The sequence below is a fragment of the Melanotaenia boesemani genome, chromosome 22 (genome assembly GCF_017639745.1).
Source record: "Melanotaenia boesemani isolate fMelBoe1 chromosome 22, fMelBoe1.pri, whole genome shotgun sequence".
NCBI classification, from domain to species: Eukaryota; Metazoa; Chordata; class Actinopteri; order Atheriniformes; family Melanotaeniidae; genus Melanotaenia; species Melanotaenia boesemani.
In genome coordinates this window covers 25,885,337-25,912,586 of record NC_055703.1, presented here as the reverse complement: position 1 = coordinate 25,912,586, position 27,250 = coordinate 25,885,337, and the positions used below count along the sequence as shown (strand labels likewise).

General features: G+C 40.0%; 1 protein-coding gene and 1 pseudogene across 1 annotated transcript; both read left to right on the top strand.

Moving 5' to 3' along the window:
• On the top strand, positions 1-26,983 carry LOC121633430 (annotated as a pseudogene).
• Positions 11,863-22,209, top strand: LOC121633441 (NLR family CARD domain-containing protein 3-like). The gene is made up of 8 exons (XM_041975476.1): positions 11,863-11,969; positions 12,107-12,184; positions 12,265-12,426; positions 12,887-13,000; positions 13,463-13,541; positions 18,573-18,801; positions 20,357-21,853; positions 21,908-22,209. The coding sequence occupies exons 2-8, from the start codon at positions 12,120-12,122 to the stop codon at positions 22,207-22,209; spliced, it is 2,448 nt and encodes an 815-aa protein (XP_041831410.1). The 5' UTR covers positions 11,863-11,969; positions 12,107-12,119.
• Positions 26,984-27,250: the final 267 nt, after the last annotated feature.

Below are 27,250 nucleotides of genomic sequence, written 5' to 3'. Positions count from 1 at the left end.
AGGAAGAATAAACAGGTTCTACTCACAACATGTTCGCTCGTCAGACGGTTGGAACATGTCTGTAAATCAGCTTGAATTGGGTTCAGTAGGTAAGAATGTGGAAATATCAACAGGATCACTCAGTGTATTTCAGTGTATCCATTTTTACTTGTTTCACATAAACCAACAGCAGTGTGATGACACATTGACTCATGTCAAATGTCCTAAAAATCCTTTTTATATGAATCAGAACCATGTGGAACTTTGGGATTTGTGTAAATTGGCTCATATGTGATCATTTATAGCTGATTTATGGCTCTACTTGATTGTTTATTTGTTAAATTGGTTACAATGGTATAGAGTGGTATTTCTCTGCATCAAATGGTAGATTTATTTCTATTTTCTAAATATAAAGAAGCTGGTAAGTGAAGACTAAAACCAGCTTCTTTTGACTTCTGTTTAAAAAAGAAAACTTTATTTATCGCAGAGGGAAATTGGATTGTGTTTGTTGAATAAATAATCGAACTAATTAACAGATAACAGGCTCTTGTATTTGTATTTGTATTTGTGTTTTGTTGTATTTGTGAAGGTTGTGTGATGGATCAGTGTGGAGACCGAGAGGAGGGAGTCCATCCCCTGTGTGAGGAACATGAGAGCCAAGCTCAGAGGTGAGATGAAGAGCTTTAACTGTCCATAACTCTTCTTCACGTCAATAAAACATCATTATTCACATTTACAAGTTTGTGTATTGCATTCAAGTCCAGCGCAGAAGGAACCAGACTCTGCTGTACCAGAACCAGAACCAGAATCAGGACTGGCTGTCAGCTGTGTGTCCATGGAGAGTGACCAGTCTAAAGAAACTCCTCTTGGTTTTAAAGGACCTCATTCTGAAACAAAGTAAGTCAGTCAAGATCAGGTTTATTTCAGGGTTCTATAGATTAAGTAAAATCAGATCAATGATCAGTCTGTGAATATTTGTGAAGCAGATTTTCAGTCTGGCCTCATCGTCTCTGCTGGTGTTTGACCAGTTCAACCAGTTTTCATCAGCTTCACTGTGGGGGAATGAAACAGCTTCAATGACTAACACCTTTCTCTGTGGGCTGGACAGCTCATCATAAAGATTTATTTATTTATCTGTTTGTGTACAACAGAAACCAGAATCTGAGACACTGTCCTGAACCCAGCTGTGTGTCCATCAGGACCAACATGTCCAAGGATCCTCCGATTGCTTTTAAAAACCTGATTTCCTCTGAGACAGAGTGAGTTCAGTAGTAATATTTACATGTTTCTGTTTATGTTTAGTGCATGTTTTGTCTTCAATAGATGCAAATATATTTGCATATGTATTTACTAAATATATTTAAAAGTTAATATCACAGAAAGGTACCAGAAAGTAAAGTAAACAAGATTAAAAAATATATGTGCAGAGAAAATATTTAATGAGACAAAGTTTAAATCTGACATTTGATTTCCAGTTAAAAACAAGGTTCTTCTACAGGGATGAGCCGGTGAGTTTCTGATGCCTCATTTCTTCATTGTCCTTAAAGTGATGGAGTTACTGTAAATGTTGATAAATTCTCAACAATCCATAGTGATGATGGTGGTAGAGTTCAGGGCTAGACTTGGACTATGATGAGCTGGTCTGATAAATAAACACTTTCATCATGTGTGTGCTGATTTTAAGGCACCCGGAGCAAAAATGACCTTAGTAGGCAGGAAGAAAGCACAACTTGTTTATCTGTATAGGTCCTTATGAGAACTGTGGAGATGAGATTAACTCAAGGACAGTTTAGTATTTTTTCTTTGCACAATCAACATCATTTCTGTCTCCTCTGTTTCCAGCTGTTTGTGAAGAGTCAATATAAGTCATCCAGTGAGAAAAAGTGAAAGTGTGATGTGCTGTTTTTTTCCCCTCAAACATCACAAACAACAATGAGAAGATCATTTACAAAAGAAATCCTTTTGTTTTTTGACTGGGACTCATTGACAAACTAATAGCCAAGCTGTTCTAAAGTTGACTGTTTTGCAGAATTAACCAGCAGAGCTCCGAGCTGCTCTGTGCTCAGCCTGTCACTCAGCACCAAACACAGCTAGACTCCACATTTACAGTAAGAACACCACTAAGATTCAATGTGAGATTCATTTTACAGAAGTTTTCATTTACACATAAAACAGATGCTCAGTGTAAAATGACCAAATCCATTCAGTCTAATTAATCCAGTCTTTAGAAATGCAACAAACACAAAGGTTAGATGGTTTTATTATTTAGTGTTTGTTGTGGGTTAAATTGTCATTGTTATCAAATAATAATGATGTTCACAAACCAGTTTTTCCACTTGATTTACTCAGAAATCTAAAATCACCTTAATTCATTACCTCTGTACCAAAGTAACCTTTATACCTTTTGTTCTTCCAGTTGCTGGAGGAGAACATTATCAGTTTTACAAAGAAAAAACTGAAACAATTCCAAAAGATTCTGAATCCAGATTACCCAGAATGCTCGGAGAGGCAGACAGAGGATGAGGAGGAGCTGTGCGGTGAAGATGAAGATCAGAACAGCAGGGAGTGGTTTCTGAAAATCACGGTGTGCTTCCTGAGGAGAATGAAACAGGAGGAGCTGGCTGACCTGCTGCAGAGCAGTAAGAGACACCTGTAACGTCAGGAAAGAGAGCAACATGGGAGAAGCTTAAATTTCCAAACTAGCTGAGTTTACTTGTGAGAAGTTAAGTCTGCTGAGGATCAGCAGTCGCCTACTGGCAAGTTGTAAAAATAGCTACATATATTTAATAAACCTGACATGGAGAAATATAAAATAATAGTATAAGAAATGAATGAATGAAAGTGTGGTGGCCTTCAGCTCAGAGGGCCCATGGCATGGTAGATTCTGAATTTAATTATGAATCCAACATGTGCAGCTGGATTTGAGTAGATGTCATGGTAGAAAGAAGTGTTTTGCTCTGTTCACAATTTGTAGTAGCTTCTAAACGGGATGTGCAGGTTGATGAGTCCCCATCAGCCCTTTTACCCACTTCCTGATCAAACCTCCAGTATTCCAGTCAGTCAGAAGACACTTCCCCCAAATCCTCCTTGTTTTTAGGAGAACGCTTTCCCCTGGAGAAGGTTCTCCCTCATGTTGAATTAATTACAATCTGTTTGGAGTTGTGTTGGTAAAAGCTAATTTAGAAGTAATTAGGAAAATTAAATGACTATATGATCATGCCAGGTCAACGTTGAGAACAGATAAAGAAATACTTAATAAGTGCAACTAGGGTATGTTAGGATGCTTATGAGGAACAGGACCTAAGACGGGTCTTAGAAATGTGCCAAAAGGTCATGATTAACATGTGGATTTCATCCCTATGTTTGGCCACTCTTGGGCCTTAAGATCCCTTCTGTTCAGGATGAAGTCAAAGGCCACGGTTCTTTACCATTAGCTACATTTACATGGACAAATATTTCATCCTTCCAAATGAAATCAGTCTAATGGTAGATTCCAGTTGACATGTTTACAAGGACACTGGATTAAGTGATCCTGTCAGTTGTATTGACATGGACAGATTTAATACTATCATAACACTTTTGACATGCATGGTGCCTACTAGTTGGGAAGAAGTGTTTTCTTGTTTCTTGGATGTTCAATCGGATTAAAGTGTTCCATGTAAACGTAGCTAGTGTTTAGAAGAAAAAAATAAAAAAAAACAAATAGCCTCCTACTTATATTAAGTGGCTGGAGAGCAGGTTCTCTCTTCGGTTTTTGGTAGTTAGTAACAACTATAATCACATAAAGTGCATAATGCCACAACTATGTCTCTTGATATACTAATTCTGACACGGTCGGAGACCGCGGTACAAAGAAGCAGACCCAAATGCAGAACACTTTAGTGAGACAAGGAGTGAGATGCAAACAATGTTTATTTATAATAAATGTTAGTGGCTTGGTCCAGGTCCGGGAAGATCTTCCTATGAGAGGGCAGAGGATTAATGTGGGTCTGAGAGGGTGCTGGGTTATGTCTGCTATAGCAGCGGCTTACTGTATTCCAGAGGAAGACTGACGGTGGAGGAGTAAGCCAGGTGATGGTTGCTGGTGGAGGTGGAATGAGTTTGTTTGCAGGCAGGGCGAGCAGGCAGGCAGTCGACTTGGCATGAGGGACAGTCTTTATCCAAGGTGCTGTGGTGATCCAAGGTAGCAAGGTCTAAGGCTGAGGAATTAAGATGACAAGATAAGTTTACTGAGAACAAGGCACAAGGTAAGACTTAGAATGAGGCCTGGTTACCACGCAGTAAAGTGTGACAATCTGGCGAAGACTGGAGCTCCTGCATGATCTTAAATAGCTGGGAGGTAAGCTGGCTAACGAAGGTGCTGATGCGCTGCAGGTGGGATCAATTGTGGTTCCAGCCTCCGCCCTTCATCCCCATGGCAACCTGCTCAACCCTACCTGCAAAACTCAGACACACAGAACCATGACAAATTCTAGAGTGTATTAGTTCAGTTTTAAAAAATTTACACAACAAGCACAAATTTTAAGTATTTATGAGAAGCACAACAGATTCAACTTCCGTTTTCTTTTCAGTTCATTCTACTTTAATCTGAAATTTAGAAACATGCTTAGCCTGTCTTTTGCTAGAAATAAAATCAACATGTGACAAAAGTGACATCTTTGAATATTTATCTTATCAGTTACAAAAACAACTTTATATCTCAGTGGTTCCCAACATAAAACCGAACATGGTTACAGCAAGGGTTGGGCAGGGGGTGCATGGCTTTTTAGTATTTGCATGAAGGGGGTCTCCAAGGAAAACAGGTTGGGAACGACTGGTATATCTTACTTTTAATGACCTCGCTGGTCCTGTGAGAGAAGGAAAACATCACATTTAGGAAAGGGTACAAACTTATGTAAATAATCCAAAAGATGATGGGTTGTATGTATGGATGAGTGGATTGAAGGATGGATAGATGGTTAATTGTATGTATTGTTTGTTCATTCAGGGGCTTCCACAACAGAGTTTCATCAAAAACACAAGTCAAACCTGAAGAAGAGGTTCGAGTGTGTGTTTGAGGGGATCGCTAAAGCAGGAAACCCAACCCTTCTGAACCAGATCTACACAGAGCTCTACATCACAGAGGGAGAGACTGCACAGGTCAATGAGGAACATGAGGTCAGACAGATTGAAACAGCATCCAGGAAACCACACAGACCAGAAACAACCATCAGACATGAAGACATCTTTAAACTCCCACCTGGAAGAGATGAACCAATCAGAACAGTGATGACGAAGGGAGTGGCTGGCATTGGGAAAACTGTCTTAACACAGAAGTTCACTCTGGACTGGGCTGAAGACAAAGCCAACCAGGACATCCAGTTCACATTTCCACTGACTTTCAGAGAGCTGAACGTGCTGAAAGAGAAGAAGTTCAGCTTGGTGGAACTTGTTCATCACTTCTTTACTGAAACCAAAGAAGTCTGCAGCTTTGAAGAGTTCCAGGTTGTCTTCATCTTTGATGGTCTGGATGAGAGTCGACTTCCTCTGGACTTCCACAACAATGAGACCCTGACTGATGTTACACAGTCCACCTCTCTGGATGTGCTGCTGACTAACCTCATCAGGGGGAAACTGCTTCCCTCTGCTCGCCTCTGGATAACCACACGACCTGCAGCAGCCAATCAGATCCCTCCTGACTGTGTTGGCATGGTGACAGAGGTCAGAGGGTTCACTGATCCACAGAAGGAGGAGTACTTCAGGAAGAGGTTCAGAGATAAGAAACAGGCCAGCAGGATCATCTCCCACATGAAGACATCACGAAGCCTCCACATCATGTGCCACATCCCAGTCTTCTGCTGGATCACTGCTACAGTTCTGGAGGATGTGCTGAAAACCAGAGAGGGAGGAGAGCTGCCCAAGACCCTGACTGAGATGTACATCCACTTCCTGGTGGTCCAGGCCAAAGTGAAGAAGGTCAAGTATGACGGAGGAGCTGAGACAGATCCACACTGGAGTCCAGAGAGCAGGAAGATGATTGAGTCTCTGGGAAAACTGGCTTTTGATCAGCTGCAGAAAGGAAACCTGATCTTCTATGAATCAGACCTGACAGAGTGTGGCATCGATATCACAGCAGCCTCAGTTTACTCAGGAGTGTTCACACAGATCTTCAAAGAGGAGAGAGGACTGTACCAGGAGAAGGTGTTCAGCTTCATCCATCTGAGTGTTCAGGAGTTTCTGGCTGCTCTTCAAGTCCGTCTGACCTTCATCAACTCTGGAGTCAATTTGATGGAATAGGAGCAAACACCATCTGAAATATTTGAACGGAATAAAAAATATAAAGAGCCAAAGCTCCACCAGAGTGCTGTGGACCAGGCCTTACAGAGTCCAAATGGACACCTGGACTTGTTCCTCCGCTTCCTCCTGGGTCTTTCACTGCAGACCAATCAGAGTCTCCTACGAGGCCTGATGACACAGATGGGAAGTAGCTCAGAGACCAATCAGGAAGCAGTCCAGTACATCAAGAAGAAGATCAGTGAGAATGTGTCTGCAGAGAGAAGCATCAATCTGTTCCACTGTCTGAATGAACTGAATGATCGTTCTCTGGTGGAGGAGATCCAACAATATCTGAGATCAGGATGTCTCTCTACATATAAAATTTCTCCTGCTCAGTGGTCAGCTCTGGTCTTCATCTTACTGTCACTGGAAAAAGATCTGGAGGTGTTTGACCTGAAGAAATACTCTGCTTCAGAGGAGGCTCTGCTGAGACTGCTGCCAGCGGTCAAGACCTCCAAGAAAGCTTTGTAGGTGGATTTGTGTTTTAGATATCTGTAACTTTAGGTATATGAAACTAATCATTAATTTGTCTCCACTGTTACTTCTTCCACAGTCTGAGTGGCTGTAACCTCTCAGAGAGAAGCTGTGAAGCTCTGTCCTCAGTTCTCAGCTCCCCATCCTCCAATCTGAGAGAACTGGACCTGAATAACAACAACCTGAAGGATTCAGGGGTGAAGCAGCTGTCTGGTGGACTGAAGAGTCCACATTGTAAGCTAGAAAATCTCCGGTACAGTTCTTTATTGATCACTTAAACCCCTCACATACATGTTGTTGTATGTGTTCAACATCTGTGGTGCTATATTCTTTTCCTCTTTGGTTACGACACTCTAATTCCAGGTTGTCAGGTTGCCAGATAACAGAGGAAGGCTGTGCTTCTCTGGCCTCAGCTCTGAGCTCCAACACCTCCCACCTAACTGAGCTGGATCTGAGCTACAATCATCCAGGAGACTCTGGATTGAAGATACTGTCTGCTGCATTAGAGTATCCAAACAGGAGACCAGACACTCTCAGGTATTGACTGATAAAGAATTCTTACAACTTTTTACAACCTAGGAAAACTTTTATATGAGAGATGAAGAGTTAAAGAGCCAGAAAAAACAGAAATCTAGTTGCCTTTATTCAAGCACTTAGATGCATTTCATTCTTGGACAGAGGTAGTTGTTTGCAGCACTCTCAGCCTCCACAGATGGACATATTTTCAACTGAGACTGACAACGTGCAGTCTTTAATAAATACTACAGCACAGAGACCTCTGACCTGACACTACACATTGGTTGAATGCTAACTGGCTAAAAGTTAGCTCAAGCCAGTAGGGTCTGACTCTACTGAACAACAGCTGATTTAACTTCCTGAGTCCTAGTGTCCTCATACGAGGACATCACATATTTGGTTGTCTGCACCACAACACTAGATTCTGTAGAACTGGAACATGTTGAACACTTACACTGCCATCTGGTGGTGTCAGGAAAGACTTTGTTTTTCAATTTAAAATTCTATTTATATTTACATCATATAGAAAAAAATATGTATAATCATTAAAAATGTGTATAATCACACATTTCTATATATTGATTCCTCCTAACTCCAAAAATCTGTAACACAAGTCAAACTTAAGCTCAGGTCTCAGGAGCAGCTACTGGCTGGGTGGCAGAGTACATCCCGGACAGGTCACCACTCCATCACAAAGACAAACAATGTTTCACATTCACTCCTAAGGAGATTTTAGAGTGAACAATCAGCCTTTTGGACTGTGGGAAGAAGCCAGAAAACCCAGAGAGAACCCACACATACACAGGGAGAACATGCAAACTCCACACGAAAGGCCCGACTCAAACCCTGATCATTTACCACTGTTTTCACAAAATGCTGAGTAATCTGCACAGTTTGAATCTTAATAATATTATTATCAAATTGAATTCAACTCTTGTTTTCTTTGGTCCATCAACATCAAACAAAACGTTCTGTACTTTTGATTTAAGCTAGCAGCAACGCTCCAGGTGGCCTAGTTTTTCTGTTGCAGCACTGTGAGAATGTCATATGATCCGATCCAGCTGATGAGATCATGGATCAAGGATAATGTCTCTGCCTTTACACTCTGTGATCTGTAACCTGGGAGACTCTGTGATAAAGGCTTGTCTTTACTTGTTGTCATAAAAACAACAAAGAAGGATGGATAGAGATTTAGTAGGAGGATCCTTCTCATCAGGCTCGTCAGTAACAGTTTCTCCACTTACTAAACTGCTAGTCAAAACACACATTTTAAAATTAACAGACATTTTTCAAATACATTAGTGTGTGTATAGAATGTTGTTACTTCCTAATGCATGAGAGGGACAGCACAAACGGATCATGTGACGTTTTCACATTGCTGAAACAGGAAAAACCAGGTTGTCTGGAACATTGCTGTCACTGGAAAGTTCAGATCTGGAATTCTTTCCTTGTTTGACAGTGATGGACGACATAAAACTGATTCAAATGAATGAACTTCCTCATCAAGTTCTTTGCTGCTTGTTAATGAGCCATTCATTTAATTCAGGTGTATTAAAATTGGGTTACTTCTAAAACACGCAGAGCAGTGGGCCCTGAAGACCTGGATTGAGAAACGCTGTTCTACATAATGGTGCCAAAGTTCAGCCAGTCATATAGTGTGAGGCCTTTGGCAGGCGCAGGGCCCCGAGCAGATCTGGTACTTAAACCAGTACTAAAGTTTTAAAACTCAAAGGGTTCTCACTTCACACAAAGTTGTTTGTCCATTCAGAGCTGCTCATTCCTCTGAGTCGGGTCGTAACAAAGACACTGTAGTAAAAAATGGTGGCAGCTGCCATGTAAAATAGATATAAACGGCTTGTTCTAACGAAATGAAAACATCACAGTTATTTTAGTAAAATGATTAGATACCAATAGAAACAATTTTAATAATATATTACATTTTGACCTTTGATTTTGCGACATGCTGCACCTTTTAGACACGAGTGTGAAGCATTGTGTTTCTTCCTGCAGGGTGGACCACTGTGGAGAGCAGTGGTTAAAACCTGGTCTGAGAAAATGTAAGTTTGTTTAATGGTTTGGGTATTTTAATGTTTTTACATTTATTGTTGTTGTTTTTGCATCTTGACTATACCCTTTTCCTCCCAGGCTGTATTATCTTTGGCTCTTGTGCGTTATCTTGATATCCTGGCCCATATCTTTTTTACATCTTGCTTTCCCATATTAATAACAAATTGGTAAATAATGCAAGTTATACAATAATACAAATTAGTCTGCTGTGTTTTTCTCTCCCTTAGATTACTTTAAACCTGAACTGGACACTAACACGATAAACACAAACCTCAAGCTGTCCTACGACAAAAGGAAGGTGACAGTGGTGGAGGATGAGCAGCCATATCCGGATCATCCTGACAGATTTGGCTGGTGGCAGCTGCTGTGTAGAAATGCTCTGACGGGCTGTTGTTACTGGGAGATTGAATGGAAAGGAAGAGTTCACATATCTGTGAGTTACAGAGGAATCAAGAGGAGAGGATTCAGAACTGACTGCAGGTTTGGAGAGAACGATCAGTCCTGGAGTCTGAGCTGCTCTGACACCGTTGGTTACTCTGTCTGGCACAATAACACAGTAACAACTATCTCCTTCTCCTCCCCCTCTTCCGAATCAGTCTCTAATAGAATAGGAGTGTACGTGGACTGTCCTGCTGGCTCTCTGTCCTACTACAGAGTCTGTGAGGAAAAACTGATCCACCTCCACACAGTCAACACTACATTCACAGAAGCTCTGTATCCTGGGTTTGGGTTCTGGTCATATGGTTCCACACTGTCTCTGTGTTAGGAGGGATGGTATCTGGAAGTGACAGGTTGCTGTAAATATTGGGATGTTTTTTTTTTTATTTTTGCTTTGAGCTAAGTCTTTGAGGTAGAAATAATCTGCTTTCATGTTTTAGTAAATCAAGTGATACAAGTGAATATTAAAATTATTTGTGAGAAAGAAAAAAAACATGTCCTTTCTCTTATTAAACTTGTTACTTCTTCACAGATTAGCAAAAAGAATAAACTGACTAATATCTGTGTTTTTACATTGTAAAGCACACACTGCAGTTTATTTTCAAGTGCACAACAGTTAAAGTAAATCTGGCTTTGTGTAAGAGGCTACTGCAGACCTCTACAGCTGCTTGCAGAGCTGCACTATAACTAGATGTATAATAACAGTGAGCAGCATTAGAAACGGTATTGCTGTGATTCTGTTTCATATGGTTCATATGGACCACATCTCCTCTATAAGGGGCTGTTCTTCCTTTCATCACATTTAACTTCCAGTAAGAAACTTTTATCTCAATTTCAGCATCAGTAAAATAAATTCAGAGGCTTGAGAGCTGTAACTGAAAAATAATGTTGTAGCAAATAAAAATGAATAAAAAAATGAATAAGCAAGTAAGCGTCACAATCCCATAATCTCTATGGTTGACTGAAGTTCTCATACATGGGGCCTCACAGTAAGTACTACAAGTGGAAAATATTTAATTTCATTTTCTGTATCTGGACAGTTTGGAGTCTGCAGGTAATAAACATCTCATATTCAGCATGTCACTCAGCGGAATAACTGCTGGATGGAAATGCATCCATGTATGCAAGACAACACTGACAATAGATATGTTTTTCATTAATAATATAAACAGAAAAACAAAATATCATACTGGTGTTAATATATGAAAAAAATATCTGTTCCATGACTCAGGAAAGACTAATTACCTGCTGGAAATTAGTAGGTAAACTAATAACCACGATCAACACATGCAATCAAATCAATTAACATAAGAAAATTAAGAAAAGTGTCCCATAGCAGGCTATATGTAAGAGGACTTTTAGTTGAACATTTCCTCTGATTAAAACCCTGAAAACCGGGACTCCCAGCTCAGCGTTTGTGTTGTCATGAAATCTCCTTGCTGTACCTGTCTGACAGCTTATCTGCAATTTAATTTTTTTTTCCACACAAACTTGTCTAGGCGCTAACCCATCACATTCAATGATGACGGATTCTCTGCGACTCCTTTCCTACATTTAAAACACAAACATGATCTAATCTTTCCTTCATTTTTTTTTACCTGATGTCACCATTTTTTTTTCTCTTTATTTTATAGTGAGCTCATTCTTATGGAAGTCCATTCCCACCACAAATAAATTCAGTTAAATTAAGTGTTGCATAACTATGAGATTTAAAGTCCTAATTATGAGAAAAATTAATTAATATGAGATTAAAAATCATAATTATGAGCAAAAAATCATTTTGAGATAAAAAGGCATAATTAAGTAAGTCAATAAGTTGAGATAAAATTGTGATTGTTTAAAATGCTATAATTATAAATTTAAATCTCATAATCATTAAATACTTTGTCAAAATGTTTTATTTATAAGTGGCAAGGAATGGGCTTCCATAGATTCTGCTTTAAACATGCTGTCAGGGATCAGCGCCATCTAGTGGACAGTATCTGTAGCGCATGTTGGTTCTACAAGTCAGGCCGGTTTTCCTGTTGTTCTAATGTTCTAACACTTGGCCTCTTGAGTTATGAGGATATGATCATTTGCACACAAGCAGCAGGAATGACGACGGAAAACTGCAGCTCCTTTGTTCTTCTTCACACGGTGGCGGGGAGTTTCTGTAAGTCGGCTTGAACTGAGCTGAGCAGGTGGGAAAAAATTCTGAGAAATCATTGAATAATTCTGACCTGTTTCTAATTTCTGTGTCATGCTGCTAAGAACACTGCAGCCTGATGTGTTTACTTATGTAAGTTGTGCTGACTGTGTATATGTGTGTATGTGAAAGTGTGTGTTCTGCGATGGATCAGTGTGAAGACGAGGAGGGAGTCCGTCCCTCTGAATCCAGAGAGAGTGAAGATCAGAGGTGAGAAATGATCTCTCAGTATTCACATTAACAAACCTTTTTACTCACATCACAGTTCTCTGTGTGTCTCTCTCTTCAAGGGCAAAGCAGCAGGACAGAAGAGACTCTGAAGGATTGACACCAGAACCAGAACCAGATCCTGACATTGGTCCTGGACCCAAACCCAACTGTGTATCCATGAAAAGTGACCAATCTAAAATCATAATACCTGATTTCAAAGATCAATCTCCTGCAGAACCACAGTAAGTGTGTCTATATGTCTGTGGTTGAACTTGAATGCATGTTAACAAGACGACACAAAGTTGGGACAAATATAAATTTCTCAGATAGAAACAGAATTTTATTCAGTTAGAAACTTTTAAAATTTAAAATTTAAAATTTGGTAAATGTTTTACTACATTTTTTCCAGCATATTTTATTATATTATGATTCAGAAGACAAATAGGTAACTATAAAGATTATTTATGTTTGTCACCATCCACCTAATTACAAAGCAGAATTGATAATATGATGCATAAATACAATGCTGTCGTCTTGTCCTACACACTTTTATCACTGTGTAAACTAAATGCTTAAACCTGACAAGATCACCATCTTTTTGTTTAACTGTCATGTCCGTTTTTTATAAACAGTGCATGTTGGATGCAAACAAGGCTATCACTTGAGTATCTTATTTAACTTGCATTGTGATGGTTAACTCAGGATCCATTGGAAAACACCTGCCTCCTCAGCACCCAGCTGTGTGTCCATGAAGAGTGACAAATCTAAGCTAATGTTTGAGGAGTTTAGAGCCGAAAACCAGTCTCTTTATGAAAGGTGAGAATGTAAACAGCTGGATTTTATTTAGTCGTTGATATCACATTCCAATATAACAGCTTTTCTCAAAGTGGGGTCCCGACCCCCCACTGGGGGTTGCCAGATCACTGTAATAAAAATCTATATATTTATAAATTTGGGAATTTTATTAGGCCTTTCAAGATTAATGGAGCAAAGTTAATCTGTGCTTTGTACTTATTCTTTTTAACACATTACCACATAAATAACCAAGTTATTATGCCATATTAAAAATATGAATTTGGCATTATCTGGACATGTAGGTGCTTTGTCACAGTGGTGAAAGAAACCACTTTATCTTCTTTATTTATGAAGATTCTGACAGTCTTCAAAGCTTACAAATATATTTTATATATTATTATTATATATATTATTGATATATTATCATTATAGACTAATACCGTTACCAAACTGTATATGTGCTGACAGTAAATGTTTTTTCAGAGGTCACAAACAGAACTCAGATGCATTAAGTGGACATTTGGCCCCTGGGAATCAAGCAGGTGTGGACTCCATATTCAAGGTGAGAACAAACCAGCATATAACACTTTATCGTAACATCAACTTGAAAGAAACTTTTACATCATAGGACGGGACAGGAAGGAAATTTATTGTGATTTTGTGTCTTTTCATTGTTTGTTTTTCTAACCCCAATGTTTTTACAAGATGCATGGATACTGTCCTGGGACATTTGAAAGAAGGTCTCATATTCTTATTTGTTTTGACTCTTGCCTTGTCTGTGTTTCCTTTGGCCCAGCTCCTGCAACACTTGTAACAGGCTCCATTCTGGCCCCTTATGACAATGTTCTTTGAAATTAAACCTCTACTTCAAGAACATCCTCTGTATTTACAGTTCGAAGAAACCTTTATTCCATTCCATCAAGGTAATTTTTGTTGAACTACAGAAGCTAGTAGCAGATTAGATTTGCTCCTGTGAAGATTATTTCCTCTAGACCATGGCTCTCACAAAAAAAATGGTGTAGAGTGATGATATTTTCCTTCAAAGTAAGGCAACCGTCATTGTAGGGTACCAGAATGGCCCTGCGTCCAGCAGCATCTCACCCTTTTCTGACTGAGGACTTCTCCGATTTGAAGGTGCTGATCTTTAGGCCTGCTGCTTTGCACTCAGTTTGCATATGTATTTGTGAATAGAATAGAATAAGAAAACTTTATTAGTCCCTCAGTTCTTTTTGTCTGGGTACACATTGACAGTAACCTCTCATTCAAACTTAAATCCCCTACAGAAGCAATTGGTTATGTATCTCTACAACTGAATTATGGAGAGATTTTCGCAACGAATGCTTGGTTGCATTATAAACAAGGATCCAAGAGACAGGGTTTTCTCTCCTATTCAAAATTGGTCAGACAATCTTTTCAAATTGGGGTTAAATGGTTGCAAATAAATATGTAGAACAACAGGTGATGTCTCAATATACAGTATGTAAGCTTCTCTGTAGAATTCAGTCCCTGTGCATACAGGATACACAGGAAGTCATTCAGAGAAGCAGGCGGAAGATTAACCACCTGTTATTGTTGAAAAGGAGGACTAGAGAAGCTATCGGCGCCTCCACACAAAAACAAATAGACACAATTGTGATTTTGGACTCTATAACAGCATGTGAGGATGGCAAAGATGGAAAATTTAACACTTTTTGATACTTCAGTCAGGGAACTGACAGAGGTGTTTAGACCATTCTGTCTTCACATCCAGATGGTATGAAGATTATTGTCCACACAGGGTCTTTTGATATTCTGAGGAGGAAAACTGGCTCTGAGATCCTGAAGAAAGACTTTTCTCTGCTGTTGGAGAGACTGTGTCAGTTTGGAGCACCATGTTTACATTTCAGGACCCATTCCTACAGCGGGTAAAGGTATTGAACTTTTCAGTAGACTTCTTGGCCTGAACACATGGTTATCAAACGCATGTATCACCCATGGGATAAAGTTCATTGATAACTTCAATATCTTTTGGAACTGTAAGGAGCGATTCAGACCTGATGGTGTCCATCCAAATCTAACTGGATGCAGATTACTTGGTGCACACCTGCGTCATGCTGTTGGGACGGCAAACCCAAACATGAGTGTACAGATAAGAGCGAAGGACACAGCAGAGAGGAGATCAACTCCCAGCTGTCCGCCCTCACCAGACCCTCTTCTCCACATCACCCAAGGTCTTCAAAGGATGTCTCTATCCAGGTCTGAACCCCAGCGACCACCATCTACCAAGAAATACAGGGCTGCCCCTCCTCCCCTCCTCATCCTCCTCTTAGATCATCTGTCCTGGCAGAGCAGGGCATGGGAGGAGGTGCAGGAGGTTCACAGAGCAGCAGAATTCACAACAAAGATAACATCCATGATGCGTTCAGGGTCCTTGCTGTAGTTTTGCTACTACTGACAGCTGTTCTGAGATCAAGCCTGGACCCAGTAGGATTCCTGTGTTAGTAAAATAAGGAATCAAACACGGTCAGTTTGTGGGGTGAATCGATCTAATCTGTTAACTGTACCTTGTATAACTCAGAATACAACCAGTGTAACCTTCATAAAGCTGCTGTACTAAATGTTAGATCTCTGTCCAGCAAGTCACTGTTAGTTAATGACTTCATCATTTCTCACAGTTTAGATTTTCTTTTTCTGACAGAAACATGTTAACAGAAGACACAAGTGCTACAGTTCTTAATGAAACACACCCCCTCATTTTAGTTTTATGAATAAATGTGGAAACGGGAGGAAAGGGGGAGGAGAAGCTGCCTTATTTAAAGATTCATTCCAGTGTAAAGAGATTTCATTTGCTGATTTTACTTCTTTTGAATATCTTAGTTTTATTTTAAGGGGCGTTCCTAAAATCCTATTTCTAATCATCTACAGACGTCCAGGACACTGTGTAAATTTTATTGATGAACTTTCTGAATTATTGTCGGTTATCTCTACTGATTTTAACCATTTCATCTTAACTGGGGATTTTAATGTTCACATAGATAACATGATGGATGGTAATGTCAAGGAATTTTGTTCCATATTGGATGTTTGGTTTGTGGCAACATGTAAAAGAACCGACCCACATTCAAGGTCACATTCTGGACCTGGTTATTTCAGGGTGTTGATATTTCTTTTGTTGCGGTCACTGACTCGGCCTTTCTGACCATTTTTGTATTTTGTTTGATTTACTGATCACTCAGAATGTCCAACCAACCTGCTCCTCGGTTAGGAAGAGGTACATTAATGAAAGAACAAGTGCTAAGTTTGTGGAGGCCATAGCTATGTTACCAACAACCAGTGCAGAGTCAGTTGATGGACTCCTGGATCATTTTAATCTGAAAGTCTTGAATGAAATGGATGCTGTTGCACCGATAAGAATCAAGAGCACTTTGAGCAAACAGAAAACACCATGGAGAAACACCACAAATTCACTATTAGCTGTACAAACAAAGCCTGCGTAACTATAACAATGAGCTGTGCAAGACCAGAGAGCTGCATTTATCTGAAATGATTAACAGGAATGTCAACAATTCTCTCTGTTTGCTATGATTGAAAAACTTACAAATCCTCCTATACAGATAAGCCCAGAGCTCCTTTCCACTGAGAAATGCAACCAATTTGCCAACTTTTTTAGCCAAAAAATTAAAACAATTAGGCAAAATATTAATTCCACACAGTCAAACAAGAAAATTAGTCTGTGTCTAAAACCCGGAAATAATTCTGATGTTTTGTCGCAATTTAAAATGGTTGATTTAAAAATCCTAAAAGAAATTTTTTGGCATTTGAAATCAACAACATGCACTCTGGACATGATACCATCCGACTTTTTAAAAACAGTTTTTACCTCAGTAGAAAGTGATCTCCTACTGATAATTAACAGCTCACTGGCATCAGGCCTTTTTCCCAAGTCACTAAAGATGGCTGCTATTAAGCCTCCTAAAGAAAAGGACTCTAGACGCCTCTATAATGAACAACTATAGACCGTCTCTAACCTCTCATTTATTTCCAAGATTATTGAGAAAGCTGTATGACTTTTTAAATAAAAGTGGAAATCTTGATAAATTTCAGTCCGGCTTCCGACCTCATCACAGCCCTGAAACAGCTCTGGTCAAAGTGTTAAATGACATTAGGTTGAATACTGATTCTGGTCAAGTATCAGTCCTGGTTCTGTTGGATCTCAGTGCTGCGTTTGATACTGTAGAACACAGAATCCTGTTGCACAGGCTGGAAAACTGGGTTGGACTTTCTGGAGCGGTCCTTAACTGGTTCAGGTCCTATTTAGAAGGCCGGAGTTATTTTGTTACGATCGGCAGCTATGAATCCGAGCGAGTGGCCATGACTTGTGGAGTCCCCCAGGGGTCAGTCCTTGGACCTCTTCTGTTCAACTTGTATATGCTCCCTTTGGGTAAAATATTACAGAACTATAGCATTAATTATCAAAGTTATGCAGATGATACACAACTTTATGTGTCTCTGTCACCAGATGACTGCAGTCCAACAGACTTATTGTGTCAGTGTCTGGAGCAAATAAACACCTGGATGAAGGAGAATTTTCTACAATTAAATGAAGACAAAACTGAGATTATTCTGTTTGGTAGCAAAGAGAAGAGGGTCAGCATTGGCAAACATCTGGAGACTCGGGCTCTTAAAATCACCAACCAAGTTTGCAACCTTGGAGTGTTGATAGACTCAGACCTGACTTTCAGCAGCCACATCAAAGCTTCACTAAGAAGCTTTTTACCAGCTCAGAAACATCAACAGAATTAAAAGTTTTGTCTCCCAGAAAGACCAAGAGAAACTCATTCATACATTCATCTCCAGTAGGCTGGATTACTGTAATGGTCTTTAAACAGGACTTCCTAAAAAGAGCATTAAACATTTGCAGCTCATCCAAAACGCTGCTGCTGGAGTTTTAACCAGGACTAAGAGATCTGAACACATCACACCAGTTTTTAAATCTTTACACTGGCTTCCTGTCAGTCAAAGAATAGATTTTAAAACCCTTCTGCTTGTTTACAAATCCCAGAACGGTTTAGGCCCAGAATCCATCTGTGATATGTTCAGAGAATATAAACCTAGCAGAGCTCTTAGATCCAAAGACTCTGGTCAACTAGTCCAGGCCAGAGTCCAGACCAGAGTCCAGACTAAACATGGAGAAGCAGCATTTAGCTGTTATGCTGCAAGCAAGTGGAACAAACTGCCAGTGGAGATTAAACTTTCCCCAAATGTAGACATTTTTAAATCCAGGTTAAAAACATTTCTTTTCTCATGCGCCTATGCATGAAATCTGCACGGTAACTTTTTAACTGATCTAGCTTTTAACCATTTTATTGTAATTTATTATTTTATTGTGATTATGTGTTGATGCCTTTTACTATTTCTAAATATCTGTAATGCCTTTGTTTTATGTAAAGCACTTTGAATTGCCCTGTACATCAAATGTGCTATACAAATAAACTGCCTTGCCTTGCCTTGTTGTCTGCAACACACTCCTCAGTGCATTTACGTGGAGATCTGAATGTTTCTGCATATGTATTTTATAATTAAAAATAAAATTCTATACACATCTCTCTTTCAGCTGTTGGAGGAAAAACTTTTCATTTTTATGAAGGAAGAGCTAAAGAAGTTCCAGATGGTTTTGAATGCTGATTACCTAAAATGTTTTGAGAGCCAGAAAGAGCTTGAAGACATGTTGGAAAATGAAGATGAAGAGCAGAAGAGGAGCTGCAGGGGTTCATTTCTGAAGATGACAGTGGACTTCCTGAGGATCATGAAGGAGGAGGGGCTGGCTGACCAACTGCAGAGCAGTAAGAGGATTTATATATATATATATACACATGTTGCTTCTAAGCTTTTTCTTTTTTGCTGATACGATAATTTCATTCAGCCAGGATCATTACATTTCATTCACTCATATAAAGTTCCACAGGTGTGCCCCAGGGTTCTGTCCCGGGGCCCCTGCTATTCATCATTTACATACTTCTACTTGGTCGTAACAATATCACATCAACTTCCGTTGCTATGCGGATGGTGCCTAGCTTTACCTCTCCTCCACACCTGATTCCACTTGTATCCCTTGCTGACTATAACCATGAAATAAAGTCCAGTTCGCATTCAACTTTTCTCAAATTAAAAAGCGATTAAACTGAAATGTTACTTTTCAGTTAGCCAAATCCCTTGTTTTCACAAATTCCATAGAAATTTCAGCCATCTCTCCCTCCACTCGGGTCAAGTACGAGGGTATCATCCTCAATAGCATGTTCTCCTTGAATTTCCTCTTTTCTGTTTTTATATCTTGACTTATTAGTCTCAAACAATTTTGCAAATGCATCTAAACAACTGCACAGTTTTAAGGCTCCCTTTACATACGGTACATTCCTTTCAAACGTCAGTGCCCTTATGCTTTCATGTGTTATAACGTTAGCGTGGTTGTTCTGCAAAAAATCCACCAGAGGGCAGTAAGAGTTTTGACTTCCCTTTCAATTTCCAACACCAGTTTTTCAGCCAACAATCAACATGATGTTGGTGGAGATCGTAATAATAATTATACATAATAGTCAGTGTTTAACAATGCCCCCTTGGTTTCCAGTGGCATTATGTGGTGCTACGTTTATTCTGTCAGGGAAAAAATGAGCAAGGGTCCCAAAAACTGATCAAATTACACACATTAAGAACACATAAGATAGGTGAAATTTTCCGTGTCCATCTTTTGCATAGAGCAATGGGCCTTTAAATGTTCACTTTCTTTCACTCTTTCAACTTCCCATTATTTTTATTGGTGGGAGAACTGAGCTTGTCCTGCCAGGATTTAAAACCTGGACTTAGTCAGGATCAATCTTATACACATGCTCATTCTAGGTGAGTCTGGAACAAGATTTAGTTATTTTTAATAACATTGGGTTAGAGTTTTATATTGAACTTTTTTGCTGAAGGCTCTCAAAGTGCTTACAGTAAATCTATTATTTATTTAAACCACATTCACATTTAGTGATGGAAGGCTACACGTGCAGCCACAGCTGACCTGGGGCAGAGTGACAGAAAGATAGCAACCAATCCATGCCACACACATTAATGCATCCATGGAAAAAGAACCACCAACTTTCCATTTGTAGAACAACCACTTGTGTAGAGCAGGTCGGCAAGTCAAATTGTGATGTACTGCAACATATCGCATCTCATCTCTTCCACTGGAAGTATGAACAGAAATTCATCTGTCCATTATGCATTCAAAGCTCTGTTTTCACAATCAACTTTTCTTCTTTTAAAGAGCATCATTTGTTCCTTACTTTTCTCTCCCTTCCTCTGTCTCACGCTTCTTTTTTTTTTACCTTACTAATTACATTTACTGTTTTTATCATTTAGGAACTTATGCTGCAGAAAGCAAAAGAAATCTCCAGTCAAACCTGAAGAAGAGGTTCGAGTGTGTGTTTGAGGGGATCGCTAAAGCAGGAAACCCAACCCTTCTGAACCAGATCTACACAGAGATCTACATCACAGAGGGAGAGACTGCAGAGGTCAATGAGGAACATGAGGTCAGACAGATTGAAACAGCATCCAGGAAACCAGACAGACCACAAACAAGCATCAGACAAGAAGACATCTTCAAACTCCCACCTGGAAGAGATGAACCAATCAGAACAGTGATGACGAAGGGAGTGGCTGGCATTGGGAAAACTGTCTTAACACAGAAGTTCACTCTGGACTGGGCTGAAGACAAAGCCAACCAGGACATCCAGTTCACATTTCCACTGACTTTCAGAGAGCTGAACGTGCTGAAAGAGAAGAAGTTCAGCTTGGTGGAACTTGTTCATCACTTCTTTACTGAAACCAAAGAAGTCTGCAGCTTTGAAGAGTTCCAGGTTGTCTTCATCTTGGATGGTCTGGATGAGAGTCGACTTCCTCTGGACTTCCACAACAATGAGACCCTGACTGATGTTACAGAGTCCACCTCTCTGGATGTGCTGCTGACTAACCTCATCAGGGGGAAACTGCTTCCCTCTGCTCGCCTCTGGATAACCACACGACCTGCAGCAGCCAATCAGATCCCACCTGACTGTGTTGGCATGGTGACAGAGGTCAGAGGGTTCACTGATCCACAGAAGGAGGAGTACTTCAGAAAGAGGTTCAGAGATAAGAAACAGGCCAGCAGGATCATCTCCCACATGAAGACATCACGAAGCCTCCACATCATGTGCCACATCCCAGTCTTCTGCTGGATCACTGCTACAGTTCTGGAGGATGTGCTGGAAACCAGAGAGGGAGGAGAGCTGCCCAAGACCCTGACTGAGATGTACATCCACTTCCTGGTGGTTGAGGCCAAAGTGAAGAAGGTCAAGTATGATGGAGGAGCTGAGACAGATCCACACTGGAGTCCAGAGAGCAGGAAGATGATTGAGTCTCTGGGAAAACTGGCTTTTGAGCAGCTGCAGAAAGGAAACCTGACCTTCTATGAATCAGACCTGACAGAGTGTGGCATCGATATCACAGCAGCCTCAGTTTACTCAGGAGTGTTCACACAGATCTTCAAAGAGGAGAGAGGACTGTACCAGGAGAAGGTGTTCAGCTTCGTCCACCTGAGTGTTCAGGAGTTTCTGGCTGCTTTTCACGTCCATCTGACCTTCATCAGCTCTGGAATTAATCTGATTGAAGAGGAGCAAACACCTAGGAAGTCTAAAGTCTTTAAAAACAAACTAAAAGTAAAACAGCTCCACCAGAGTGCTGTGGACCAGGCCTTACAGAGTCCAAATGGACATCTGGACTTGTTCCTCCGCTTCCTCCTGGGTCTTTCATTGAAGACCAATCAGAGTCTCCTGCAAGGCTTGCTGACACAGACAGGAAGTAGTTCACAGATGAACCAGGGTAAACTGAAAGATCGGTTGACACAGACAGGAAATAGCTCACAGACCAATCAAGAAACAGTCCAGTACATCAAGACTAAGATCAGTGAGAATCGGTCTGCAGAGAGAAGCATCAATCTGTTCCACTGTCTGAATGAACTGAATGATCGTTCTCTGGTGGAGGAGATCCAACAGTTCTTGAGTTCAGGAAATCTTACTACAGATAAGCTGTCTCCTGCTCAGTGGTCAGCTCTGGTCTTCATCTTACTGTCATCAGAAGAAGATCTGGAGGTGTTTGACCTGAAGAAATACTCTGCTTCAGAGGAGGCTCTGCTGAGACTGCTGCCAGTGGTCAAAGCCTCCAAGAAAGCTCTGTAAGTGGCGAGATTAACCATTTCAATCATTCCTAACTTCCAAATGACAACCTTTACATTATTTTTGTGTTAATTACTTATTCTTCTACAGACTGAGTGGCTGTAACCTCTCCGAGAGAAGCTGTGAAGCTCTGTCCTCAGTTCTCAGTTCTCCATCCTCCAATCTGAAAGAACTGAACTTGAACAACAACAACCTAGAAGATTTAGGGATGAAGCAGCTGTCTAGTGGACTGAAGACTCCACACTGTAAACTGGAAACTCTTAGGTCAGACTGCAGTTGGTTGATAGGCAAAGAGATACAAAAATAGTCTTCATACCAAGAGCAGTTTTAACCGTTTTATTTCTTATTCCAGGACAGCTGACTGCAATCTCTCCCACAGAAGCTGTGAGATTCTCTCCTCAGTTCTCAGCTCCCAGAACTGCAGCCTGAGAGAACTGGACCTGAGTAACAACAATCTGCAGGATTCAGGAATGAAGCTGCTGTCTGTTGGACTCCAGAGTTCAAACTGTAAACTTAAAGCTCTCAGGTCAGATGAAACATGTCACATCTGTCCAATCATTGTACATACTTTCCATTTATTCTCTTTATGTTTTAGGCTGACTGAAAAACTGACAGTTTGCATTTCTAAGCAGATATGAAAAGACATATTTTCATGATGAACATTTTATTTTACAGCATGGCAGCATGTAACCTCTCAGAGCAAAGCTGCGAAGTTCTGTCCTCAGTTCTGAGGACTCAGTCCTCTACTTTGACAGCACTGAACCTGCTCAACAACAACCTGCAGGATTCAGGGGTGAAGCAGCTGTCTGTTGGACTGCAGAGTTCAAACTGCAAGCTGGAAACTATTGCGTCAGTATTCATTTTATTGTTAAGTGTCATATTTGTTTCTACGTGTATATTTAAGGTTAGTAAAATGAAAAAAAAGCATCACCAGAAAGTCTAATGACAATGTTTAATGCATTTGTGGTAAGGTTCAATGGCAAAGCACTAACATACATCCCTGTTAAAGGGACTGTGGCAGAAAATGTGTTTCTTAAAAATTTCTTAAAACGACCATTTAGAGGAACTGCTGTCAAAGATTTAATTTGAAGAGTAATCCAATGTCTTGTTTTTAAGACTGAGCGGCTGCAAACTCTCAGAGAGAAGTTGTGAAGTTCTTTCCTCAGTCTTCAGCTCTCAGACCTCCATGCTGAGAGAGCTGGATGTCAGTGACAACAGCCTGAAAGATGCAGGAGTTAAACGCCTTTCCGCTGGACTGGAGAGTCCCCAGTGTAAACTGGAAAGTCTCAGGTCTGGATACAGCTGATTAGTTACATCATGCTTCATGTTCATGTTCCAGAAGTTAAACAGCTGTAGGGTTTTCTTCATTTATGATATATCTGATTCCAGGTTGTCAGGTTGCTTGGTTACAGAGGAAGGCTGTTTTTCTCTGGCTTCAGCTCTGAGCTCCAACCCCTCTCATCTGAGAGAGCTGGACCTGAGCTACAACCATCCAGGAGACTTGGGAGTGAAGCTTCTATGTGCTGGATTAGAGGATCAGCGCTGGAGACTGGACACTCTCAGGTATGGACAGACAGAAAGTGCTTACAATACAGGTTTGTCTTAGATATAGAAAATAAGTGTGACCATGTTTCTTCCTGCAGGATATACCATGGTGGCGAGCAGAGGTTAAAACATGATATGAGGAAGTGTAAGTTTGACTTATTATGACAAAACTTGTCATCAATTTCTCTTTAAATTTGAAGATGCTTGTTGTATTTTTCATTAAGACATCAGTGACCAGAGAAGCTGGTAAAGTGTCCTCATTAGTAAATAAATAAAAAAACATTAACCTGCCACTTGTGCCAAATATTTTTTATTTCTCTCCATCAGATTCCCGTGATCTTGAACTGGACATAAACTCAGTAAATAGAAACCTCAAACTATCTGAGAACAACAGGAGGGTGATGGTGGTGGAGGAGCAGCAGCCATATCCCGATCATCCAGACAGATTTGAGCACTGCTGGCAGCTGCTGTGTGGAAATGCTCTGACTGGTCGCTGTTACTGGGAGGTTGAATGGATAGGAGGAGTTTTCATATCAGTGAGTTACAGAGGAATCAGCAGGAGAGGAAAGAGTGAAAACTGCAGGTTTGGAAGGAATAGCCAGTCCTGGAGTCTGGAGTGTTCTGATGTTTTTGGTTACTCTGTCTGGCATGTTAACAGAGAAACGTCCATCTTTTCCTCCTCCATCTCTAACAGAGTGGCTGTGTATGTGGACTGCCCTGCTGGCTCTGTGTCCTTCTACAAAGTCTTCTCAAACACACTGATCCACCTCCACACCTTCACCGCCACATTCACCGAGCCTCTGTATGCTGGCTTTGGTTTGTGGTCTGGTTCCTCAGTGTCCTTGTGTCCTATCTAGAAAACAAGAGTCGACTGTGGCTTTTGCTCCAGAAATAGTCTGGGTCAAAAAAATGGCCTGGGAATTTGTTCCTGGGCAACCTGCTCGCTAGAAAAAGAGATTTTAAAAGCTTTTTACAGGACATCAAACAAATGGACAACTGAAACACTTTTTCAAAATAAAAAGATCTAGACCTCTCCAAGAAAACGAACATCCTCACTTCAGTCTTTTAGCGGAAGAGTTCACAGAGGCTGAAGCCTAATACATGTGGACCATGCATCCACGATTTCAATGTTAATAGATCAATAATCTAAAAAAAATGGACCCATTTATTTGGTATTGTCTGCTAAACATGGACTACAATAATACTGCTTTACTACCAGGTATGTTCTATTAAAGCCATAAAAATGAAAACTTCAGCTGTTTTAGACTATTTAAAAATAAGAAAGTTAAAATGATAAGTATACAAACTACCATAAAAGCTTCTAATGTTTGAACGTGTATATTTTTTATGTATTGCTGTAGAAACTAGCTACTTATTAACTGATTCGCTCCCCTCTGATTGTTGATATGAAATGCAGGGAGTGGTGTGTTTCCTGTTCTTTTAGGACCAGGCTGGCTTTATCTCTGGGGCTGAGCTCACTCATCTCAGCCGTCTGTCTCACCTTTGTTGTCAGGCTGCAGCTGTCAGTATCCTCAAAGCTGCCTCCATACATGGCAGAACAAGTCCTAGCAGCATGGACGTTTGTTATTTTCACTTTGATGTGCCTTCCGTATTTTTAATCTTTAAATTTTGAAGTAAGATGTTTCTGTTTGTTGTGATTTCTATTTGTTTCTACTGTTTCTGACAGATTAGCAGACTAGGTGTTGGAGCTGATCTACCCGACTGTGATGTAGTAATTATAAGGTCATAGTCTATAATATGAAATCACTACTGTCCTCACGGTCGAACTGTTAACTTATTTTCCTGCTGCAAGGTCTGTTGCCCACGTACTCCAGCAACCCACACAGAGATCTTACAGCACCCCTGATGGAATCCCAGATGTTTTATAGACTTTTGTCATTTATTAAATATTCCTTAAAACTCTGAGCTGAAAAAAAAAACCGTTGTAACCTCAGTTTTGTTTTTTTTTAACTGAAGAAAGATCAGGCAGATCCAGTCATTAATCTTCTCAATGCGCTTACTAAGAGCCTGTATGGGGCCTCGATCTCCTGGTGACACACACACACACACACACACACACACACACACACACACACACACACACACACACACACACACACACACACACATATATATATATATATGTGTGTGTGTGTGTGTGTGTAGCTATGGTAACTAATGTTGTTTTTCTTTATGACATGTGCCAGTGGGAGCATGTAGATGTTAAACAGAAAAAGCTCCAGGATGGAACCTTGGGAAACTCCACATGACTTAAACTTGTAAAGTTACCTGCAGACACAAAGTATTTCCTTTTCTCTAAGTACGTTTTGAACCAGTTTACTACAGCGCCAGAGAGGCCCACATGGTTCTCCAGTTGTTTGAGTAATATATTGTAGTTTACTGTATCAAATGCAGCACTGAGGTCCAGTAAAACTAGGACTGACATTTTTCATAATCTCTGTTCAAACATGTGTCATTAATGACTTTGGTCATTATAATCTGGATCATTTCACAATGAAATGTTTCACTTTATTTCTGATCAGGATTTCAGCTGATCCTCCTTCGTTGTATTTCTGGTTTCATGATGTTGCCATTGCACGGCAGGCCTGTGTGTTTCAGTTTCATAGTCTTTACTACAGAACCATACTGTTGTAATATGTTCAATACATGGTTTTTAATGCTAAAATAAGTTTTGGCCTGTTATACACACTGGAGACAAAAGCACTCTCCTGTTAAGCTCATATGTTTTTGTGTGTTTGCAAAACATTAAATGATCAACACTGCAAATGTCACAATAAGAATTATTAAATGAAGCTTGATGTTGGGTTAAATGTTGGGTGTCATTTAAAGGGATCAAGGTAAAAAAAATATCTAAGAATCTGACTAGCTGGTTATTATATGATTTATTGATTCATTGTTATGTTTTGAACTGGAATCTGGTACAATTATCCAATAAGTGACCATGGACATGCAAATGAAAAAGTTGTAAGTTTATTAACCTGATGAAAGTTGGATGGATGAAAACATTGTTACTAAAGATAAATAAAGAAAAGAAAAGTAACTCAGGCTTATTTTAATTGTTTCACAATCCTAGACAATAAAATTACTCAGACAGATGGAAAATTGGTCTCTTTGTTTGTGCAAGTCATGCAGAAACAGCAGGTTGCAGAAAGAAATGTCACCTTTTAAAACAAAGTGTCTGAAGATGAAACCAACTCAGAGGAACTTCATGATGCATCCAATAAAATTTTACAGTTTTAAGTCATTATTCCAACTGACTCAAATTAAATGGATCCAACAACGGATCTGCACAATGATTCAATAGTTTAAGTCAGGTGTGCTGGAGCAGGGAAATTTGGAAAACCTGCAGGATTGTGGCTCTCTAGGACCGAACTTGCCTACCCCTGGTTTAAACTGTTAAAATAATGCCATAACAAATACATACTGTCGGGATTACATACCCAGAATAAGCAGTAGAGATGGCTCAGGCAGATTTATT